The sequence below is a fragment of the Leucoraja erinacea genome, unplaced genomic scaffold, assembly GCF_028641065.1.
Source record: "Leucoraja erinacea ecotype New England unplaced genomic scaffold, Leri_hhj_1 Leri_183S, whole genome shotgun sequence".
Lineage (NCBI taxonomy): Eukaryota > Metazoa > Chordata > Chondrichthyes > Rajiformes > Rajidae > Leucoraja > Leucoraja erinaceus.
This window is the reverse complement of record NW_026576084.1, coordinates 153993-178049: the sequence shown is the minus strand read 5'-3', so window position 1 is coordinate 178049 and position 24057 is coordinate 153993. Positions and strand designations below refer to the sequence as shown.

The 24057-nt window shown below is 47.6% G+C and overlaps 2 protein-coding genes across 2 annotated transcripts in view; both read right to left on the bottom strand.

The window, feature by feature from the left end:
• Positions 1-24057, bottom strand: part of LOC129716190 (tropomyosin alpha-3 chain-like) — a 54701-nt gene that overhangs the window by 18762 nt on the left and 11882 nt on the right. The window contains 1 exon segment of the mRNA XM_055666059.1: positions 1859-1992. Coding sequence (XP_055522034.1) covers positions 1859-1992 — 134 coding nt within the window.
• LOC129716191 (40S ribosomal protein S10-like) lies at positions 3165-4012 on the bottom strand. Its single transcript, XM_055666060.1, has one exon. The coding sequence runs from the start codon at positions 3958-3960 to the stop codon at positions 3337-3339; it is 624 nt and encodes a 207-aa protein (XP_055522035.1). The 5' UTR covers positions 3961-4012; the 3' UTR covers positions 3165-3336.

Here is a 24057-nt window from a genome sequence, read left to right as displayed (position 1 = left end):
ATGGCCTACTCCTGCACCTAATTTCTTCTATGTTTCTCTGGAGAGAATTCTTTCAAGAGAGAGCTAGATAGTGCTCTTAAAGATAGCAAGATAGAGTCAGGGGATATGGGGAGAAGGCAGGATTGGGGATGATCAGCCATGATCACAGTGAATGGCGGTGCTGGCTCGAAGGGCTAAATGGCCTCCTCCTGCACCTATTGTTTATTGTCCCTGGTGCGTGGGATATAACCAGTGTCCGGGGTAGACATTGGTCAACATTGACTCCTGCACCTACTGTCTATTGTCTTTTTTAAAAAAAATATTTTATTTTATTAGAAGTAAGCACAGTCATATGGCACCAAAGTGCCTAATATATATTTTCATAATACATTTTATGTACAACTTCTTTTTTTTTTTTTGTTACATTGAAAAAAGATGAGAATAAGAAAAAGAAGTTAGATAGTAAAGGATAGAAAGATGTGAAATATATAGTGTGTGAAGAAAGAAAACGAGTAAATGAAGAAAGTTGAGAGAGAAAATAGTGAAAAGAAAAGGAGATAATTATTTATTAGGGGAGGCTGGCTGGACTATGGTGCCTTCCTCACCTTGGTGCCATATATGTTATGTTGTGTCGTGGACTTTCTGTGTTTGTGCTTTTTAAAATTTTTTTAATTCAATTTCAAATTTATTTTTAATATGTTTTATTATTTATTTATTATTTATTTTTTATTATTTCTTTGTGATTTTTTTAATGATACTGCCTGTAAGGGAAATTCATTTCGTTGTCTCAAATTGAGACAATGACAATAAATTTGAATTACAATTACAATTACAATATAATCTTGACCAACCCTCGTCCAGTCCTGAAACAGTTATTTTTTACAATTGTGTTGCACCATATGATTCCAAAAAAACGACGAATGGAGACCAACTCATTATGAATTGGTCTGATTTATCCATTAGGAGGAATCGCATTTCCTCAAGATGAGCGGTGTCCAACATACTTGCAATCCACATTTTAAGCGTTGGTATTGATGTACCCTTCCAAAATTTAAGTATTAATTTTTTTGCTATTATTAAACCATAGTTAAGGAATAGATTTTGAGATGTGTTCAATTTATTCCCATCTTCCATTACACCAAATATAATCATTTCAGTACTGTCTATTGTCTTATAATAAAGTTCCCCCCGATGGAATCCTCTGATGAAGCCGAGTTTTAGTTAAAAATATAAGAAGATATTAAATTGGTTTCTGGGCTAGCTTACAGCTTATATTTAGTGTCAAATTAAACTTTCCTCAGGTTGCGGGGTGTGTGAGATAACATTGTCTCCCAAGTGAAGGAGCTAGAGAGATATCTTTGAAAGTAAGATGCCATAAACCAAATGACCAATGTTTATGGGGGAGGAGGCAATAAAGGAAGAGAGAAATAGACAGTCACATCTTTGTAAACAAATGACCTATGTTTATGAGGGACCAAGTGACAAAGAAAAACCAGGGAAGTGGAAATAAAATGATAAAGCAAATGGTCAAATGTTGTTAGTATATCTTGTACCATGTAAACAAAAGGCCTTTGCTGTGATGCAATCTGTGGAAACCTTTTCCTGTACCTCTGACCATGATTAATGTCTGTGGAAGGTGTTAAGGGAACAAAAAAACCCTATTTAAGGCAATGTAATTCTGTTGTTCAGGGAAGGTGGCTGAGGACAGTCAAGTGTCTGTGTTGGTTACTTGACTGGAGTTCTCCCTCCCTTCCATCGGCCGATGTTAAGTAAAGTTTTGAACTGGTCTACCAAACAGTTTGTGTGGTGTCTGTTTTTTAAGAAGCCAACCTGGTTTAGTAGTTAAGATAAGTAGCTTTTTCACCTCCGCCAGCCTCACCTCTCGCTTTCGTCCGCTGCCTTCTCAGCCTCCTCCAGTTTCTGCAGGGCCGTGGCCAGGCGCTCCTGGGCCCGGTCCAACTCCTCTTCAACGAGCTGGATGCGGCGGTTCAAAGAGGCCACCTCCGCCTCAGCCTGGGGAAAGAAGAGGACAACATCCCGGTGAGCAACAGGACCAAGTTGGCGATCGCTTCGCCCAACACCTCCGCTCAGTTCCGCAATGTTTTTTTTTAACATTTCTTTTGACTTTTATTTTACAGAGCAAGTTACAGGGTTTCCCTTTATTGTCATTCAGACCGAAGTCCGAACGAAATTGCAGTCATACATAAGTATGTATGAGACTACGTAAAGCAGGTCTCCCCACTACACACCTACGGACTTTTTATAGGGGGACAATCGAGAGCACATTGACCTACGGCATCACTTCCTGGTTCGGGAGCTGCAAGGCGTACGAACAGCACCAACTAGACAGGATTGTGAAGACCGCCAACAGGATTATTGGTGCTCCACTCCCTTTCCTGCTGGACATATACAGGAAGAGATGTATCAGCAGAGCCATCTCCATCATCAAAGACCCCAACCACCCATCGCATGACATTTTCTCCATCCTGCCATCTGGGAAGGGGTACAGGAGCATTAGCTGCAAAACCAGCAGGATGCTCCTCAGCTTCTTCCCACAGGCTATAAGACTGATAAACGGACTTTGCCCCCTGCCAAGTATCGCGCACCAACCACCAACCTGGACACACTGCAGCAGAGCCACTGTTGTGCCGCTGCCGATCGGAACGCCTGTTGAATGTTTAGTAGAGTGTTAAATTTGTTCATGATACATGTATTTTTATTTCTATTTATTTTGAATGCACACTGAATGGACACTGGTTGAGCAATGTTTTTTTGTTTCCTCTGGGTATGTGAATACTCAGGAAATGACAATAAAGATATACAATGCAATACAATACAATACATACATACATACAATACAATAAAAAACACCAATAAACACATATTAACATCCACCACAGTGAGTCCGCCAAGCACCTCCTCACTGTGATGGAGGCAAAAAGTCTTAGGGTCTGCAGTCTCTTCCCTCCTCTTCTCCCTCTGCGCTGAGGCGATACCCCACCGGGCGATGTTAAAAACAGTCCCGCGGCTCAATCACCGCGGCCCGGGGTGGTCGAAGCTGCCGTCCACCAGTCCTGCTGACGCAGCCGCTGGCCCGCGGCCGAACCCCGGACTCAGGTCACAGCGCCAGAACGCCGTCCCAGCCATCAAATAGAATAGAATAGTTTCTTTATTGTCATTGTAACATGAACCATGTACAACGAAATTTAAAAATGTCAGCCAGCCAGTGCACCATTCAAACATTTCTAAAAGCTAACGATACATACAAGATAAAATATTAAAAGATAAACAACTAAAATAAATATCACGAAAATAGCTCCACGCATAAACACCCAACCCTCCATCCTTCTGTCGATTTCACAGTGTACCACAGTCCCTTAGTCTGTATCGCCCCTGCGTTCCTTGGCGGCTACATTTAGTGCTTTTATAGCAGTGGGGTAAAAACTGTTTTTTAGTCTGTTCGTTTTTGTCCTTGTAGATCTGTACCGTCTGCCTGACGGCAAAATCGGACCACCGTTCCACCGTTCCAGCCCCGAGCCGGATCGCCCTCACGTGAGTACCGTTCAGCCTCACGCCAGGCCACCCCTCCCTCGGGCTGGGCCGCCCCGACATGGGCGCCGCTTCTCCCCCAGGCTGGGCGCATTTGTGCACAATTACTGAGGTACATCCACCTCTAAACTGGAATTCTGTGGCTGCCCCTGCACCAGCTTCAGCCTTCCTGGCCGATCCAAGTGGAGTTGCCCGCCTATAACTGTCTCTGTCAGATTCACGGAGGCGAGGACAATCTTCCATTGGACCTTTAGGCCTTGCAGTCTCACAGCGTGTTTGGCGACACAGAGTAGCAGGAACGATCTCTGGAGGGTGGTGGAGATAGTCACGCATGTACTGGATGCCCTCATTAGTCATGTACCAGTAAAAGTATCGCCATGCAAATTGCTCCTTTACATATCCACGAGATTTCAAAGACTGCATGGCCTTCATTACGTGTAGGTTAGGGACATTTTTGTCTGCCACAACTCAGGATGTTTTGCCACCATCTTCCCCCCCCCCCCATATCTCACTGACCTCCTCTCCCCCTACCAACCCTCACGGTCCCTCAGATCCACATCAGCCGGTCTCCTCTCCATCCACAAGTCCAACCTCCGCAGTCTTGGGGACAGAGCCTTCTCCAGGGCAGCTCCCAGGCTCTGGAACTCCCTCCCCCAACTGATCCGCAATTCCGTGTCCCTCACCATCTTCCAGTCCCGCCTCAAGACCTATCTCTTCACCTCTGCCTATCCTTAGCCCCACGTCCCCCTCCATTTTCATCTGTGCTTGAATTGCCTCATATTGTGTTTTGAATTGAATTCTGTCTTTACTTTGTGTACTAGTCATGTCCCTACTATTTATTTCATTCAGCTTACATGTTTTTCCTCTACTTGCTAAATTTTTGTAAGGTGTCCTTGAGACTCTTGAAAGGCGCCCATAAATAAAATTTATTATTATTATTATTATTATATGCACATCTTTTTTGGCTGCCATTACACCCTCCTTGAAGAGGAGCTCATAGATAGTGATACTGCTCAGTTTGCAATAACCAACCTGATCTCCCAGTGGCTCAGCACTTCAACTCCCCCTCCCATTCCCAATCCCAATCCGACCATTCTGTCCTGGGCCTCCTCCATGGCCAGAGTGAGTCCCACCGTAAAATGGAGGAGCAGCACCTCATAGTAGTTTATACCCCGAGCAGTATGAACATTGACTTCTCCAATTTCAGGTAGTCCCTGCTTTCTCCCTCCTTCCCAGCTCCCCCACAGCCCACTGTCTCTGCCTCATCCTTTCTTCTTTCCGCCCCCCACCCCCACCCCACGAAGAAGGGTCTCGACCCGAAACGTCACCCATTCCTTTGCTAGAGGAACCAATTCACAGAGGGCCAGTTAACCTACAAACTCACACGCATTTGGAACGCGGGAGGAGATAAATGGCTTACTCCTTAAGAATAAGGAGTAGGTCATTTAGAACGGAGACGAGGAAACACTTTCTCTCACAGAGAGTGAGAGGAAGTCGGGACGTTTTTCCAGCCTGATAAAAAATGTTCACGAGTAAAAAGAAATAGTCGAGTACCTACAGCTGGCATAACGAGCCACTACGATATATCTATGGACTTCTATGGACCCGTTACGAACATTCTGCGAAGTTTGAATCAAGGGGAAAACTCGGGAGAATTCGTGAATTATTCGTGAGAATTCGTGAATAATTCGGGAAAATTCGTGAATAATCCGGGAAAATTCGTGAATAACTCGGGAAAATTCGTGAATAACTCGGGAAAATTCGTGAATAACTCGGGAAAATTCGTGAATAACTCGGGACAATTCGTGAATAACTCGGGAAAAATTCGTGAATAACTCGGGAAAATTTGTGAATAACTCGGGACAATTCGTAAATAACTGGGGGGAAATTCGTGAATAATCAGGGGAAATTCGTGAACAACTCGGGAAAATTCGTGAATAACTCGGGAAAATTCGTGAGTAACTCGGAAAATTTGGAAAATTTGTGAATAACTCGGGAAAATTCGTGAATAACTCGGGAAAGCGGGACAGGCTCTTTACCCTTCTGCATTTTTGTCTACCTTAAATGTATCTATCCATTAAATCAGACACTGAGGAAGTCTGAAGGAGGGTCTCGTCCCGAAACGTCGCCCATTCCTTCTCTCCAGAGATGCCGCCTCACCCGCTGAGTTACTCCGGCATTTTGTGTCTATCTAAGATTTTACCGGCATCTGCAGTTCTTTCTTACATGTGTGAAAATACAAGTCCCCTTGCCCTCGACCGCAATCTGACAAGCACACATGGGCGATACTTGGCCACACCCTGCCGCTGAAGTCACCAAGTTTACATCGCAACGTGTCACTCCACCGCTGGGTGGGGGGAGGGGGAAAGCAGTGCTGCTACTTTCAAACTTACTGTTGCTTCTAACCTCCGTTTCCTCATTCCGCAGCAGTGCCATTCTCACTTCCTCCCTGCCTCTTCCCCTCTTGAACAACCAGGCACGGAAATTGCTATCAAAACTCAGGGGTGGGGGGGGGGGGGAGACGGGGGTGGGGGGCAGACGGGGGGACGACGGACGGGACACATTTCTTCTGTGTGAGGCTTCGGCCAAGGGCCCTGTGGACGGTAACATCGGGACCTGACCTGGTTGGTGACCGACTGCGAACTCCAGCAACAGCAACTTAGAAAATAGGTGTAGGATTAGGCCATTCGGCCCTTCGAGCCTGCCCCGCCATTCGATGTGATCATGGCTGATCATCCAACTCAGTATCCCATCCCTGCCTTCTCTCCATACCCCCTGATCCCTTTAGCCACAAGGGCCACATCTAACTCCCTCTTAAATATAGCCAATGAACAGTGGCCTCAACTACCTTCTGTGGCAGAGAATTCCACAGATTCACCACTCCACACATTCACATGAAAAATGTTTTTCTCATCTCGGTCCTAAAGGATTTCCCCTTTATCCTTAAAATGACCTGATGGCCCGAAAATACAGTGGCTAGTGGAATCAAGGGATATGGGGAGAAGGCAGGCACGGGTTATTGATTGGGGACGATCAGCCGTGATCACGATGAATGGCGGTGCTGGCTCGAAGGGCCTACTGGCCTTATCCTGCATCTATTTTCTATATTTCTATGATACGTCACCCCCATCCATTTTCTCTAGAGATGCTGCCTGAGCCGCTGAGATCCTCTGGCACTTTGCGTCTATCTCCGATTTAGGTTTGCAGCTATTTATACTGCCGGCCAAGTTGTGCTTTTGTTCAACATAGAAAATGCTGCTTCCCGCAAAACCGGGATATACACCCTACAACTGATGTCACACAAAAGCAGAATGGATTCTGGGGTCAAGGAAAGAGCGTTCACGTGGATCGCGGCCCCTGTTTCCACCAATCTTTCCACCACCACGCACAAGAAGCACCAAGACAGACACCATTGGGCGACAGATGGCACAATGGGCTAAGTGTTCGGCTGGCGACCGGAAGGTAGCCGGATTGCGAATCCCGCTTGGAGTGCATACTGTGGTTGTGTCCTTGGAGCAAGACACTTCACCCACCTTTGCCTGTGTGTAAATGTAATGTAATTATGTGAAGCACTTTAGGGTCAATGCAAGTTGACTAAAAATGTGCTATATAAATAAGATTATTATATAAATAAGATTATTATTGTATGCAGATGCCAAGAGGTGTGTTCAGCTCTGGCTGAACAACTTCTAATCCTGTGTGTGGACTCGATAGGAAGAAGAAGGAGAATGGATGAGTATGCAAGTGTTCCTCCCTTCGGCTGTAGGTCCATTTACTACCACAATCTTTAAGAGAGCTCTGGGGGGGGGAGATTGCAACCTTCACGTGGTCCACCCTGGTTCAACGAATGCAATCAACCTGGCGTGCACAAACGGGAGATCAAACGGAACAAGTTGTCTTACAACTTTAGGCCATACACAAGAAGAACCCGCTGAGTTTCTCCAGCTTTTTTGTGTAACCTTCGATTCTCCAGCATCTGCAGTTCCTTCTTACATACACAAGAAGAAGCAGCTCTAGGGGCTAGTGGAGTCAGGGGATATGGGGAGAAGGCAGGCACGGGTTATTGATTGGGGACGATCAGCCTTGATTACAATGAATGGCGGTGCTGGCTCGAGGGGCCAAATGGCCTCCTCTGGCACCTGTTTTCTATGTTTCCCAGCACAACAGACTGTAACGTGCTTCAGAAAATCCCGTGTGCGATAGACGCGGTGTGCAGGAAAAGAATAGTGGGCCAAATCAGCCTGAAGGTAGGCAAATTTGCCGGAGAAACTCAGCGGGTGCAGCAGCATCTATGGAGCGAACATCGGGAACATATTTCCTGCCTCTAGTGTGTCCAAGCCCTTAACAATCTTAGGCACACAAAAATGCTGGAGAAACTCAGCGGGTGCAGCAGCATCTATGGAGCGAAGGAAATAGGCAACGTTTCGTCCCGAAACGTTGCCTATTTCCTTCGCTCCATAGATGCTGCAGCACCCGCTGAGTTTCTCTAGCAATTTCGTCTACCTTCGATTCTCCAGCATCTGCAGTTCCTTCTTGAACACAAATCTGTCTGAAGCAGGGTCCCAACCTAAAAGGCCACCTATCCGCGTTCTGTCGAGATGCTGCACCCACTGAGTTACTCCGGCACTTTGTGTCTTTTCTTTAAATATTGGGCCAAACATTTCCAGCGTCAACGTGAAAAGCCATTCCCATCTTTTTGTTTTTCTTGCACTATTACCTCAACTCACTCCACCCTTGAAACTCTGAAGAAGGGTTTTGGCCCGAAACGTTGCCTATTTCCTTCGCTCCATAGATGCTGCTGCACCCGCTGAGTTTCTCCAGCTTTTTTGTGTACCCTTGAAACTAAATGTACAAACAAGGAACTACGGAGGCTAGTTTTCAATAACAGACAAAATGTACTTGTGTAACTCCTGTATCTGTACGCTGTGGACAGGCTGATTGTAATCACGGACAGTCTATTCACTGAATGGATAGCACGCAGCAAAAACGTTTTTCACTGTTTCTTGGTACACGTGGCAAGACCTGAACTAAAACAAACTCAGCGGGTCAGGCAGCACCGCTGGAGAACATGGATAGGCGATGTTTCCGATCTTTGGACTGAACAATGATAACCAAAAATCCGTAGCCTCCTTTTGCTCTGGTATTTTATTTAATTCACGTGTTTAATCAATAATGTTTTATTATTAATATTTAATGTTTTATGTGTCATTGGCTTTCAAGAGAGGGCTGGATAGGGCTCTTAAAAATAGCGGAGTCAGGGGATATGGGGAGTAGGCAGGAACGGGGTACTGATTGGGGATGATCAGCCATGATCACATTGAATGGCGGCGCTGGCTCAAAGGACCTACTCCTGCACCTATTGTCTATCCCTAACTGTCACTGTGGTGTTGTCACTTGCGGGCAGAGCACCAAGGCAAATTCCTTGTATGTGAATACTTGGCCAATAGAAACATAGAAAATAGGTGCAGGAGTAGATCATTCGGCCCTTCGAGCCTGCACCGCCATTCGATATGATCATGGCTGATCATCCAACTCAGTATCCCATCCCTGCCTTCTCTCCATTACCCCTGATGCCTTTAACCACAAGGGCCACATCTAACTCCCTCTTAAATATAGCCAATGAACTGTGTGGCCTCAACTACCTTCTGTGGCAGAGAATTTCACAGATTCACCACTCTCTGTGTGAAAAATGTTTTTCTCATCTCGGTCCTAAAAGACTTCCCCCCTTATCCTTAAACTGTGACCCCTTGTCCTGGACTTCCCCAACATCGGGAACAATCTCCCTGCATCTAGCCTGTCCAACCCCTTAAGAATTTTGTACAGTTTCTATAAGATCCCCCCTCGATCTTCTCAATTCTGCTCAATCACAGGGATGTCCTTCCTCAAATTAGGAGACCAAAACTGTACGCAATACTCCAGACGTGGTCTTACCAGAGCCCTATACAACTGCAGAAGAGGCCCTAGACAAGTGCATGATTGTGAGTCTGCTTGGACACTATCAAACTGCCAAGAGGCAGCCGGATTGGTGCTTCTTTCAGCAGGTCCTTCTGCAGCTACTGCCACTTTTACCACTTCCTCTTGACACTAAACACGTTTGCTCTTGCACATCCTCTATTGAGGAACCACAAAATGAAGTCACCGAACCTTAGACATTCGCACACTCTCTCTTACTCTCACACAAAATGGCTCCCTCTCTCTCACATGCGCCTGCCTTTGTCTCCTTCTTTGCATAAAGTGTACAGAAATATTTATTTTTGCACATTGAAAAGAGGAAGGAAATGCTCTATTAAAAGAAAGCCTCTCCCAGAAAGTAAATCAACTCAGCATAATTCGGCCTCAATTTCAAGTCAGTCACATTTTTTTGATCGAAAGAGACAGCACGAAAGAGGCCCTTCGGCCCATCAGGACCACGATGCTCCGCTTTCCTCCCACATCCAGAAAAACGTGCGGGTTTGTAGGTCAATTGGCCCTCTGTAAATTGCCTCGAGTGTGTCGGGAGTGGATGAGAAAGTGGATGAGAAAGTAGAACTGGTGTGAATGGGTGATGATTGTGTGTGAAGGAACTGCAGATGCTGGTTTAAACCAAAGATAGACACAAAATGCTGGAGTAACTCAGCGGGACAGGCAGCATCTTTGGAGAGAAGGGCCCCATACACTTCCACATATTCCAAATTAGAGAGTTCAACGTTCATGCTGCTGGGTTTGTAAGCTATCCAAGCAAAATGTTGGTGGGGGCGCTGCAAGGTGGCAGCCCTGCCAGCAGCATGTTAGTTTTTTCTACTTTTTAAATTTTTTGTGTTTTTTTTTGTGTGTTTTTAATGTCTCTCTGTGTGTTTTGTGTGAGGAGTGGTGTGGAGGGGGGGGGGTAAGGGGGAAACCGCTTTGGTCGCCTCCTCCACGGAGAGGCGACTTTTCCCATGTCGCCTTCCCCCGTAGCATAACATCGAGGATCGGTGCGGCCTTTCCCGGAGACGAGCCCGGGGCTTCAGCTGTGGTGGATGTTTGTGTTAAATTTTTATTGTGTTTTTGTGTGTTCTTTTTTCATTGTACCGCTGCTGGCAAATTCATTTCACTTGCAATTTATGTGCAAGTGACGAATAAAACTGATATTGATTGATATTGATAGGTTCTTGATTTGTACGGATGTCAAAGGTCACGAGAAGGAGCAGGAGGATGGGGTTGAGGGGGAAAATATAGATCAGCCATGATCGAATGGCAGCGCAGATTCGATGGGCCAACTCTGCTCCTTTGTCGAATGATCTTCCCATTGGACAAAGGGGCAACTAAAGGGCCTGTCCCACTATACGAGTTTATCCAAGAGCTCTCCCGGGTTTAAAAAAAAATCAAACTCGTGGTAAGTACCTAGAATGTACGTAGCGGGTATGTCGGAGCTCGGGACGTCTCTTAGCGGCTTGCAACGCTAACGGCAAGTATTCGGGAAACGCGGTAAGCTCGTGACAGAGAGTGTCCACGAGAGCCCCGAGTACCTATTACCGTAATTCTCCGAGTTTGGAATCAGGGGAAACTCGGGAGAACTCTTGAATTACCCCGTAAAGTGGGACAGGCCCACTAGATCAAGTCTCTAAACTATCACATCAGGTGTATAAGAATTACTTTGTCCAAAAAGTGAGGGAATTGTATCCTCAGATGGACAGCTAATACTTTTATTAAGCATGGTGGCGCAGTGGTAGATTTGCTGCCTCACAGCACCAGAGACCCGGGTTCAATCCTGACAACAAGTGCCTGCCCCTACGGACTTTGTACGTTCTCCCCGTGAGCTGCGTGGGATTTAGCGGAGCTCCAGCTTCCTCTCGTACTCCAAAGACGGGCAGGTTTGTAGGTTAATTGGCTTGGTAAAACTGTAAATTGTAAATGCAGCTACATGCCCTCTTCTCCCCACCCCCACAGCTCAGACCATCACACAAACCAACCTCCTTTCCATCGACTCCATCTACACTTCACGCTGCCTCGGCAAGGCCAGCAGCAAAATCAAGGACCAGTCTCACCCCTGGTCACTCCCTCCTCTCCCCTCCCCTCTCCCATCGGGCAAAAGGTACAGAAGTGTGAGAACGCACACACCTCCAGATTCAGGGACAGTTTCTTCCCGGCTGTTATCAGGCAACTGAACCACTTGATCACTAACTAGAGAGCGGTCCTGACCTCTCATTTAACTCATTGGAGACCCTTGGACTATACTTAATCAGACTTTATCTTGCACTAAACGTTATTCCCTTTATCCTGTATCTGTACACTGTGCCTTGGCTCCGGGGGTCAAGATCGTCCCGTCAATGGGGGCTCACCGCCCACGACCGAGGAAGAACTAAGGGAAAATGTTAAATGGCCAGCTCGACATAGACTACAAGACCTACACCAAACCCAAACCAATTAAGGAGCAGACGAGGGCATTCGATCCAATTTGTGATCCCAGCTACAAAGACAGATGTGTTGGTACAGCAATTCGTTCTTCCCCCGCACACACAATTAAAGCATGGAATAATCTCCAATTTACTATAGTTACCCAACCAGATGCAACTACATTTAAAGTAGCTCTTTCTTCCCAATAACCCTTTCTGGCTTAAGCCCGCCCTTCACCACCTCCAGTTTAAATTCCAGTTGGAATATTCTGGAGGACCAAGAAACCATGAACCAAGGAAGGGACTTTATTTCGCCTTCCATTCACAGTGAGGAATGTGGAGGAGTCACTGTGGTGGATGTTCATGTTAAAATGTGTTTTAACATGAACGCATCACCGGTTCCTCGCTCCCCTCCATTGAGTCTGTGCTGTCTGCGGAGGGCGCTCAGCATCGCCAAGGACTGCTCTCACCCCAACCATGGACTGTTTACCCTCCTACCATCCGGGAGGCGCTACAGGTCTCTCCGTTGCCGAACCAGCAGGTCGAGGAACAGCTTCTTTCCGGCGGCTGTCACTCTACTCAACAACGTACCTCGGTGACTGCCAATCACCACCCCCCCCCCCCCCCCCCCCCCCCCCCCCCCCCCGGACACTTATTATTTTTTATTCAAATCGTTTGCTATGTCGCTGTACTGTACACTGACAATGACAATTAAAACTGAATCTGAATCTGATCTGTTGCTTTTTCATTGTATGACCGACCTGGTCAATGAAATTCCTCGTATGTTGCAAAACATACTTGGCGAATAAAGTGTGATTCTGATTGTCATCATATATTGTCTTCCCATTGACTGGTTAGCACTTGGCAAAAGCTATTCACTGTACCTCGGTACACGTGACCATAAACGACACTAACATGCGGGGATCGCATATACATGGAAGCTTATGTTATGGTTACGTTCCGTCAAACCGTACGCAAGTCAGATTGTTACATAAATGGGAATCACCATCCCCATCCCCCGCCCACAGTAACTCTCTGAGAGTATTAATTGTTCTGCAGTTGTACAGAGCCCTAGTGGGACCACACCTGGAGTATTGTGTGCAGGTTTGGTCCCCTAATATGAGGAAGGACATTCTTGCTATTGAGGGAGCCCAGCGTAGGTTTACAAGGTTAATTCCCAGGATGGCGGGACTGTCATATGCTAAGAAAATGGAGCAGCTGGGCTTGTACACTCTGGAGTTTAGAAGGATGAGAGGGCATCTCATTGAAACATATAAGATTGTTAAGGGTTTGGACACGCTAGAGGCAGGAAACATGTTCCCGATGTTGGCGGAGTCCAGAACCAGGGGCCACACAGTTTTAAGAATAAGGAGTAAGCCATTGAACGGAGACGAGGATACACTTTTTCTCTCTACACTCAGGCTCTTATCAGATGTAAACTTGGGTAATGGGTACAGTGTTGTGGAAATTCCAAACTGCCTTGATTGCACGGGGGACTGAGCTCAGAATTGTTTATGCAAGCGCAAGTTTACACCAGTTGCCTCTTGTGCAAGCTGGGGAGTGTCCGTATTTGCGTATCTCAAGATTGCTCAGATAAAGGGCTTAGGAGTAGAGTCATAGGAATAGAGAAATAGAGCTCGCACTTGGAGCTCAGGGGGATGTGGGGTGATCCTATAGAGGCGTATAAAATCACGAGAGGAACAGATCGGGTAGACGCACAGAATCTCAATAGACAATAGATAATAGGCATTAGGTGCAGGAGTAGGCCATTTGGCCCTTCGATCCATTCAATGTGATCATGGCTGATCATCCCCAAACAGTACCCCGTTCCTGCCTTCTCCCCATATCCCCTGACCCCGCTATTTTTAAGAGCCCTATCTAGCACTCCCTTGAAAGCATCCAGAGAACCCACCTCCACCGCCCTCTGAAGCAGAGAATTCCACAGACTCAGCACTCTCTGTGAGAAAAAGTGTTTCCTTGTCACCGTTCTAAATGGCTTACTCCTTATTCTTAAACTGTGCGTGTGTGGCCCCTGTTTCTGGACTCCCCCAACATCGGGAACATGATTCCTGCCTCTAGCGTGTCCAAACCCTTAACAATCTCTTGGCCAGAGTAGGGGGATCAAGAACCAGAGGACATAGGGTTAAGATGAAGGTGAATCTGATGGTAACTTCTTCACACAAAGGGTTGCGGGTGGATGTAACGAGCTGCCAGAGGAGGAAGTTGAGGCTTATAGCTCGGTACGCTGGTACATGTGACAAAAAAATAAACTTGGCAAGAAAGACTGAGCAGGCTTGATCTCTTTACTCCAGAAAAATGAAGGCTGTGAGGTGGCCTAAAGGAGAATCTATTCCTGCGTGGGACAGTGCATGTTTTTTTAATTTTTGCTAATGTGCAGGCACTTGAGAAATGTTAAAATGCACAATTACTCAGAACTGCTCTTTGTAAGACAGGGTAGAGTTGCTTCCTTGCAGCGCCGGAGACCCGGGTTCAAACCCAACTGCTGCCTGTACGGAGTCTGTCCGTTCCCCCCGTGACTGCGCGGGTTTTCTCCGAGATCTTCGGTTTCCTCCCACACTCCAAAGACGCGCGGGTTTGCAGGTTAATTGGCTTGGTATAGAAACATAGAAATTAGGTGCAGGAGTAGGCCATTCGGCCCTTGTGCACCGCCATTCAATATGATCATGGCTGATCATCCAACTCAGTATCCCGTACCTGTACCCCCTGATCCCCTTAGCCACAAGGGCCACATCTAACTCCCTCTTAAATATAGCCAATGAACTGTGGCCTCAACTACCCTCTGTGGCAGAGAGTTCCAGAGATTCACCACTCTCTGTGTGAAAAAAGTGTAAGTGTAAATTGTCCCTAGTGTGTGTAGGATGGCGTTAGTGTGCGGGGATCGCTGGTCTGCGTGGACTTGGTGGGGCCAAAGGGCCTGTTTCCGCACTGTATATCTCTCTCTAAACTAAACTAAGACCTCAGACTTGCCACGTATGATGCCAGAGAATGGTGCGTGTATTGAAAAAAAAAAAAAAAAAGTCTATATATGGGAAGGAAAGATGAGTAGAACCACAAACTGTCTTATCATCTCCAGTGAGTTCACCGCCTACCAGCATCAGTACGAGAAGCTTTTAGCTGAAACTGGAGGGGGCGGTGAAAGGGGGGTAAGAGGGCGAGACTCCGTGTGGATTCACAAACCCAACAGGTAAACTTTCCTTTCAACCATTTCCTCCTCCCCCCCCTTCCTCCAAGCAACCATCCAAGCTTTGGCAGAGCGTAACTAATCATCATCTTTTGAGATAAAAGATATCCCTTTTTAAAATTTCACACCACACCCATGCAACTATTTAAGAACTACTCTCGCGGTTCAGTTTTGGCACCTATTGTCATCATTTAAAAACAAAAATAGACAAGAGTGCAGAGTACATGGGATCTTCACCCAAGGTGCAAGGTTCTCCCTTGTGTCCTGATCAAAGATGATCGTGCGACTACTATCTCTGGGTATACTACACGCTGAGTATTCTTAATCGGATGGGTTTTTACCCGAAGGGGGGGGGATGGAGAGAGGGAAGGTGGGACGGAACGAGGGAAGGGGGGTTGGGTGGAGAGAGAGAGAAGGGAGGGATGGGAGGAGAGAGGGAAGGGGGGGACAGAGAGAGGGAGGGGGGGGATGGATGGAGAGAGGGATGGGAGGATGGACGGAGAGAGGAGGGGGGGGGGGGACAGAGAGAGGGAAGGGGGGACAGAGAGAGGGAAGGGGGGGACAGAGAGAGGGAAGGGGGGGATTGGGAGAGCAAAGGGGGGGGAGACGGGAGAGCGGGATGGGGGGATGAATGGAGAAAGAGAGAGGAGAGGATGGAGAGAAGGAAGGGGGATTGAGAGAGGGATGGGGGGGATTGAGAGAGGGATGGGGGGGATTGAGAGAGGGATGGGGGGATTGAGAGAGGGATGGGGGGGATTGAGAGAGGGATGGGGGGATTGAGAGAGGGATGGGGGGATGGAGAAGGAAGGGGGATGGAGAGAGAAAGAGGGGAGGATGGAGAGAGTGTAGGGGGGATGGATGGAGAGAAGGAAGGGGGGATTGAGAGAGTGATGGGGGGGTGGAGAGGGAAGTGGGGGGGTGAATGGAGAGAGAGGGGGGAGGATGGAGAGAAGGAAGGGGGATTGAGAGAGGGATGGGGGGATTGAGAGAGGGAAGGGGGGGATGGAGAGAAGGAAGGGGGATGGAGAGAAAGAGCGGAGGATGGAGAGAGGTAGGGGGGATGGATGGAGAAAGAAAGGAAGAGGGGGGGGATGAGAGAGGGAGGGGGGTGTGGACACAGAAAGAGAGAGAGGGGAGGATGAAGAGAAGGAAGAGGGGATTGAGAGATTGATTGGGTGGTGGAGAGGGAAGGGGGGGATGAATTGAGAGAGAGGGGGGAGGATGGAGAGAAGAAAGGGAGAGAGGATGGAGAGGAGAGAAGGATTGAATGGGAGAGGGGAAGGAGGGTGATAAGATGGGGGGAGAGAGATAACCTTCAGAGAGGGATCTCAGTGCGACCCAGGGGTGTGGTGTGTGTGTGTGTGTGTGTGTGTGAGAGTGTGTGGGTGTGTGTGAGTGTGTGTGTGTGTGTGTGTGTGTGTGTGTGTGTGTGTGTGTGTGTGTGGGGGTGTGTGTGTGTGTGTGTGTGTGTGTGTGGTGTGTGTGTGTGTGTGTGTGTGTGTGTGTGTGTGTGTGTGTGTGTGTGTGTGTGTGTGTGTGTGTGTGTGTGTGTGTGTGTGTGTGTGTGTGTGTGTGTGTGTGTGTGTCTGTGTGAGTGTGTGTGTGTGTGAGTGTGGTGGGGGAGAGCCTCCTTGCTCCATACGCTGCGACCACTCGGCCCCTCCCTTCCCTTCCAGCCCACCCCGGTCCGTACCTGCTCGCGGGCCTTGTGCTCGGCCGCTCCGTCCTTGTGCAGCCGCTCGGCCCGCTCCTCGGCGCAGTCGGCCTGCTGCTGCAGCACCTTGATCTTGCGCTTGACCGCTTCGAGGGACGTGGCGGTGGCGGCGGCCATTTGGGAGGGAGGAAGGAAAGGGGAAGGGGGGGGGAAAGAGACGATAGAGAGAGACGCCTGGGCGGCGGCAGCGGGGAGGGGAAGGCAAGTGTGTGTGTGTGAGGATGAGAGGGGCGGGGACGCCGCCGACGACGACGACGCCGCCTCCCTCCATCACTCCCCTCTCCGCTTCCGGCCGCCCGCTCCGTATCCAGGAAGTGACGTCCGGGCGGAAAGGAGCGGGAAGAAGGAGCGGCGCGAAGAGGAAGACGGTTGGCGGTTGTTGTCGTTGTCCGCCATCGTGGGAGGTCCACGGCCACGGACACGGCCACGGACACGGCCACGGACACGGCCACGTCCACGGCCACGGACACGGACACGGACACGGACACGGACACACGTACACGGACACGTACAACTCCTGGTGGGACTATCACCATCATCATCTCCATCTACAACTTCCCCCTGGTTGGAAAATCATCCGCATCTCCGCCCCCTAATCATGGGGCAATCATCTCCATTCCATCCCTGGTGGGGCAATCACCGTCATCATCTCCATCTCGAATCATCTCCACCTCTGGTGGGACAATCATCTCCACCATCTCCACCTCTGGTGGGACAATAAACATCTCCATCACCATCTCGAATCATCTCCATCTTACCCCTGGTGGGGCAATCGTCTCCATCTCCATCTTCATCCCTGGTGGGACAATCATCATCTCCATCTAGAATCATTTCCATCTCTAGTAGGACAATCATCATCTCCATCTCCACCTCTGGTGGGGCAATCATTCCATTCCTGGTGGGACAATAATCATCTCCAACTCCCAACTCCATCTCGGCCATCTCCATCTCCACCCCCTAATGGGACAATCATCTCCACCATCTCCACCTCTGGTGGGACAATAATCATCTCCATCACCATCTCGAATCATCTCCATCTTAACCCCGGTGGGACAATCATTCCATTCCTGGTGGGACAATGTCTCCATCTCCATCTCCACTCCTAACCGGACAATCATCTCCACCATCTCCACCTCTGGTGGGACAATAATCATCTCCATCACCATCTCGAATCATCTCCATCTTACCCCTGGTGGGGCAATCGTCTCCATCTCCATCTCCACCCATAACCAGACAATCATCTCCACCATCTCCACCTCTGGTGGGACAATAATCATCTCCATCACCATCTCGAATCATCTCCATCTTACCCCTGGTGGGGCAATCATCTCCATCTTCATCCCTGGTGGGACAAGCATTCCATTCCTGATGGGGCAATCATCTCCATCTCCACCCATAACCAGACAATCATCATCTCCATCTACAACTTCCCTGGTTGGAAAATCATCCGCATCTCCGCCCCTAATCATGGGGCAATCATCTCCATTCCATCCCTGGTGGGGCAATCACCATCATCATCTCCATCTCGAATCATCTCCATCTCTAGTGGGACAATCATCATCTCCATCTCCATCTCCATCTCTGGTGGGACAATAATTCCATCTCCATTCCATCCCTGGTGGGGCAATCACCATCACCATCTCCACCCATAACCAGACAATCATCTCCACCATCTCCACCTCTGGTGGGACAATCATCTCCATCTCCATCTTCATCCCTGGTGGGACAATCATCATCTCCAACTCCAACTCCATCTTGGCCATCTCCATCTCCTAATGGGGCAATCATCTCCACCATCTCCACCTCTGGTGGGACAATCATTATCTCCATCACCATCTCGAATCATCTCCATCTTAACCCCTGGTGGGGCAATCATCTCCACCATCTCCATCTTCATCCCTGGTGGGACAATCATCATCTCCAACTCCAACTCCATCTCGGCCATCTCCATCTCCTAATGGGACAATCATTTCCATCTCCATCCCTGGTGGGACAATCATTCCATTCCTGATGGGGCAATCATCTCCATCTCCACCCATAACCAGACAATCATCTCCACCATCTCCACCTCTAGCGGGACAATCATCTCCATCTCCATCTTCATCCCTGGTGGGACAATCATTCCATTCCTGGTGAGACAATCATCTCCATCTTCATCCCTGGTGGGACAATCATCTCCATCTCCACCTCTGGTGGGACAATCATTCCATTCCTGGTGGGACAATGTCTCCATCTCCACTCCTAACCGGACAATCATCTCCACCATCTCCACCTCTGGTGGGACAATCATCTCCATCTCCATCTTCATGCCTGGTGGGACAATCATCATCTCCAACTCCAACTCGGCCATCTCCATCTCCATCTCCGCCCCCTAATGGGACAATCATCTCCATCTCCACCTCTGGTGGGACAATCATTCCATTCCTGGTGGGGCAATCATCTCCATCTCCACCCATAACCAGACAATCATCTCCACCATCTCCACCTCTGGTGGGACAATCATCTCCATCTTCATCCCTGGTGGGACAATCATTCCATTCCTGGTGGGACAATCATCTCCATCTTCATCCCTGGTGGGACAATCATTCCATTCCTGGTGGGACAATGTCTCCATCTTCATCCCTGGTGGGATAATCATCTCCATCACCATCTCCACCTCTGGTGGGACAATCATCTCCGTCACCACCTCAGGTTGGATAATCATTTCCATCCCTGGTGGGGCAATGTCTCCATCTTCATCCCTGGTGGGATAATCATCTCCATCACCATCTGCACCTTTGGTGGGACAATCATCTCCATAACCATCTCTAATCATCTCAATTTCCACCCCTTATGGGACAATCATCTCCATTCCTGGAGGAACAATGTCTCCATCTTCATCCCTGGTGGGATAATCATCTCCCTCCAATCATCTCCATCTTACCCTTGGTGGGGCAATCATCCATAATGGGACAATCAACCAAATCTCCATCCCGGTGGGACAACCATCTCCATCACCATCTCTACCTCTGGTGGGACAATGTCTCCATCTACACCCCTAATGGGACAATCATCTTCATCACCATCTCCACCTCTGGTGGGACAATCATCTCCATCTTCACCCCTAATGGGACAATCATCTCCATCCGTGGCAGGACAATCATCTCCATCTCCATCTCGAAGGTAGACAAAAATGCTGGAGAAACTCAGCGGGTGAGGCAGCATCTGGGGATCCGTCTCCACCCCTGATGGGACAATGTCTCCATCTCCAATCTCCTCGATACTTGGAGAAGTTGTGGGAAATCTTGATTCTTGGAGAATTCATGGGAAATTTCTGAGATTCTCGGAGAATCCGTGGGAGATATTCTGTGATTCTTTGAGAATCTGTGGAAAATCTTGATTCCTTGGACAATCAGTGGAAATTTGAACTCTGAGATTCTGTGGGGAATCTCAATTGGTGGCACATTTCGACTTGGAAAATCTGTGGAAAATATCAACTTTAGGAATCTGGGAAATCTCAATTCTTGGAGAATCTGGGGGAAATCTTGACTTTGGGAATTTGTGATTTGGAGAATCTGGCATTTCTTCTCGATTCTTGGATAACCTCTGGTATATCTAATCGATTCATGAGAATCTATAGCATATCTCTTCAACTCTTGGGAGAACTGGTAGGAAATCTCAATATTTGGTTGGAGAAGCTGAAAATGATCCTTGACTCGAGTTGTGTTCTGAGACAAATCTCATCAACTTTCAAATAATCTGACAAACCTCCTTGGGTGTTGACTGAGCAGAGAGAAATTGCATCCAAGTATTGATCATTTCTTGAGACAACCTCAGTTTGCGAAAAAAAATCTAGGCTTGCTTCATGAAGAGAAATAACCTACTGCGAGAAATCTCGTCAAATTCCAGCTAATTTGAAAATAACAACTCACCCGAAGAAAAGGAGCTGAGATGAATGTCAGGTGTTGGCCAAATGATTAATTGTTCTGCAAATGTTAGTCAATCTACGGCAAATCTCCTTCAAACTAGCGAGAAATCTCCTCAAATGTTGGCAGTTTTGATGAAAAATTCAGTTTGAAGAAGGGTCCCAACCCGAAACATCACCTATCCATATTCCACAGAGACGCTGCCTGCCCCACTAAGTTACTCCAGCATTTTGTGTCCATCTAAAGTAGTGAATGGTTCTGGTTCAGACAAGTTGAAACTGTTGAGTGGCCAGTGCCAGAACTACCTGTTAATATTTATCAGTGATTTGGACTTGTGGGCCTGTTCCACTTAGGCGATTTTTTAGGCAACTGCAGGTGTCTATTTTGTCGCCACATGTTGGCCGGGACTAGTGGTGCAAAAAGTCGTAGAGTCTTTCTGGTCGCAGCTAAATTTTCAACATGTTGTAACATTTTTCGCCGACAGTGGGTTTGACTATCTTGAGCGTGGCTTGACTTGAGGATACGTGTTTAATCAAGGATCAAGGACAGGCCCATTAGGAGTGCAGGGTATCATTTCAAAATGTCTTAGAACATAAATCTTAGGGGATCGTATAGAACAGGTTGATGGGGTGGGTTGATTAAATAGTTTTCACCGCGTGACAAACATCCTTGATTCATAGAAAAATGATACTTTAATGAACACTGTTTTGGGAATTAATGAAACATGAGTAACTGGCCTCCACATTCCAGAGTTACCTTGTGACTTAATCAAATGCCCGAAACATTTGACAAACAACGCACTTCAGAAGTGCTTCACTGTTTGTAAAGAGTTTTAGAACACATCGAATAACATTGGCGTTATTTAAACACGTATCCTTGTTTGACGCTAACAGATCGCGGGGTTCTGATTTCACATTTATCAATTAACAAGGCAGTGATTCATAGAGCAAACAGTCAAGCCCAGGAAATATAATCAGTGAGTAAGATAAATAGTTTTTAATCTATTAAGATTGTATTTGCTACACCTGGAACATAATTCTGTTTGCATATTATGAAAAAAAGATATATGTGTGTGTGTGTACATATATACGGTATATATATAGAGAGATGCTGCCTGTCCCGTTGAGTTACTCCAGCATTTTGTGTCTGTCTTTGGTTTAAACCAGCATCTGCAGTTCCTTCCAACCTATTTTTATATAAAACCAGTCTGAAGAAGGGACCCATTCTTTTCTCCAGAGATGCTGCCTGTCCCGCTGAGTTACTCCAGCATTTTGTGTCTGTCTTCGGTTTAAACCAGCATCTGCAGTTCCTTCCGACCTATTTTTATATAAAACCAGTCTGAAGAAGGGTCTCGACCCGAAACGTCGCCCATTCCTTCTCTCCAGAGATGCTGCCTGTCCCGCTGAGTTACTCCAGCATTTTGTGGCTGTCTTACATACCTGTTTATTTCCATTATTTTTCTCCAGAGAAGCTGTTTGTCCTGTGGAGTTACTCCAGCACTGTGTGTATGTATATATATGGTTGTGTGTGTCTCTGAAGAATACATTACATACATATATATTGTATGTATATGTGTGTGTATGTATATATACTGTATATATATATATATATATATATATATACTGAAGAAGGGTCCCGACCCAAGACATCATCCACCCTTTTTCTCCTAAGATGCTGCTTGACCCGCTGAGTTACTCCAGCACTTTGTGTCTATCTTTAGCATAAACCAGCATGTGTAGTTCTTTGTTTCTATGTTTATATTTGAACTGGTGTCGATGGGTGGCACAGTGATGCAGCTGGTAGTCCGTCACGGACTGGGTTCAATCCTGGCCTCAGGCGATGTCTGTGCGTGGAGTTTGCATGCTCCCCCAGAGACCGTGTGGGTTTCCTCTCCAGTGCTCCAGTTTCCTCCCACATCCCAAAGGCGCGCGGATTTTGTAGGTTAATTGTCCTTAATGTGCGAAGGAATGGATTAAAAAGGTGGGGTGAAATAGAACGAGTGCGAAATTCGTCATAACCATCTTTAACTCCGTGGATTGTCCCCTTGTCGTGGTGGAGAAGCTTGTGTGGCCCTGAGATCCTGAGAGCGATGCCGCCTGGAGCGATGCTCCTGGTAGGGCCACCCATGGCGGTAAGGTCGAGGGGGAAGGTCTCTGACAAAGAGCAATCCAACCAAGACCTCAACGGTGGAACAGGCGGAGAACGATGGCTGATTTTAGTGGAGCGTCACAACGGCTGGGAAGTCGGATGAATGCTGCAGCAGAAAAGGGCCTCCAGTCGCCACTGGATCCTGACCCAGATCTGTCAAGGACTGTGTGGTGGCTGTCTGTGCACCAGTCTCCCCACGTTAAACAAAGTCGCGCACAGTCGTCCTCCCAAAAGAGGACAGTCACACTCGTTTCGAGTGACCGCCGATGACAATATCGCCTATTTTAGTGTCATCTTAGTGTCTGGGACTTAACCTTCCTGGCTCTCTGTATATTTGATGATGACAATGCGTTTGGAATTCAAGACATGCAGCAGTAATCCCCCTGGCAGCTGGGGAAACATTCTACTGTCCGCAGGGGGGGGGATTCCAGAACGGCAGGTGCCGGGGAGCTTAAGAAAGACCTCTGTGGAATTGCATTCTTCTATTCCTTGGTCATTATGACACCAGCACTCAGAATAGCAGAACGCTACAATGCAGGGTGTCGACCCTATTTTGAATGCACCAGGAATGAACACTGATGAAAATTGTATATGTTTTGGTGGATTCTGGCTCAAATCTCTCCCTTTCTTTCTCATTCTTTTTATCCCTCTCTTTCTCCCTTCTTTCTATTTCTTTCTTTCTCTCTCTCCCTCTTTCTCTCTCTCCCTCTTTCCCTCTCACTCTTTCCCTCTCAATAGATAGACAATAGGTGCAGGAGTAGGCCATTCGGCCCTTCGAGCCAGCACCACCATTCACTGCTCGTGGCTGATCAGCCACAATCAGCCTTTTTAACTTGACTTGACTTGACTCTCTGAACAACCGCACAAGAGTTCCTATGTGTATAAGCACAAATGGCAAATAAAGTTTTTGACCTTTGACCTTGAGCGCCCCGTTCCTGCCTTCTCCCCATATCCCCTGACTATCTTTAAGAGCTCTATCTAACTCTCTCCTGAAAGCATCCAGAGAATTGGCCTCCACCGCCTTCTGAGGCAGAGAATTCCACAGTTTCACAACTCTCTGGGTGAAAAAGTTTTTCCTCATCTCCGTTCTAAATAGCCGACCCCTTATTCTGAAACTGCATGGCCCCTGGTTCTGGACTCCCCCAACATCGGGAACATGTTTCCTGCCTCTAGCTTGTCCAATCCCTTAGTAATCTTAAATGTTTC

What these genes read in the sequence shown, in the direction of transcription:
- LOC129716191 (XM_055666060.1), bottom strand. Translation starts at nt 3,960, where the DNA reads ATGAAGGCCATGCAGTCTTTGAAATCTCGTGGATATGTAAAGGAGCAA.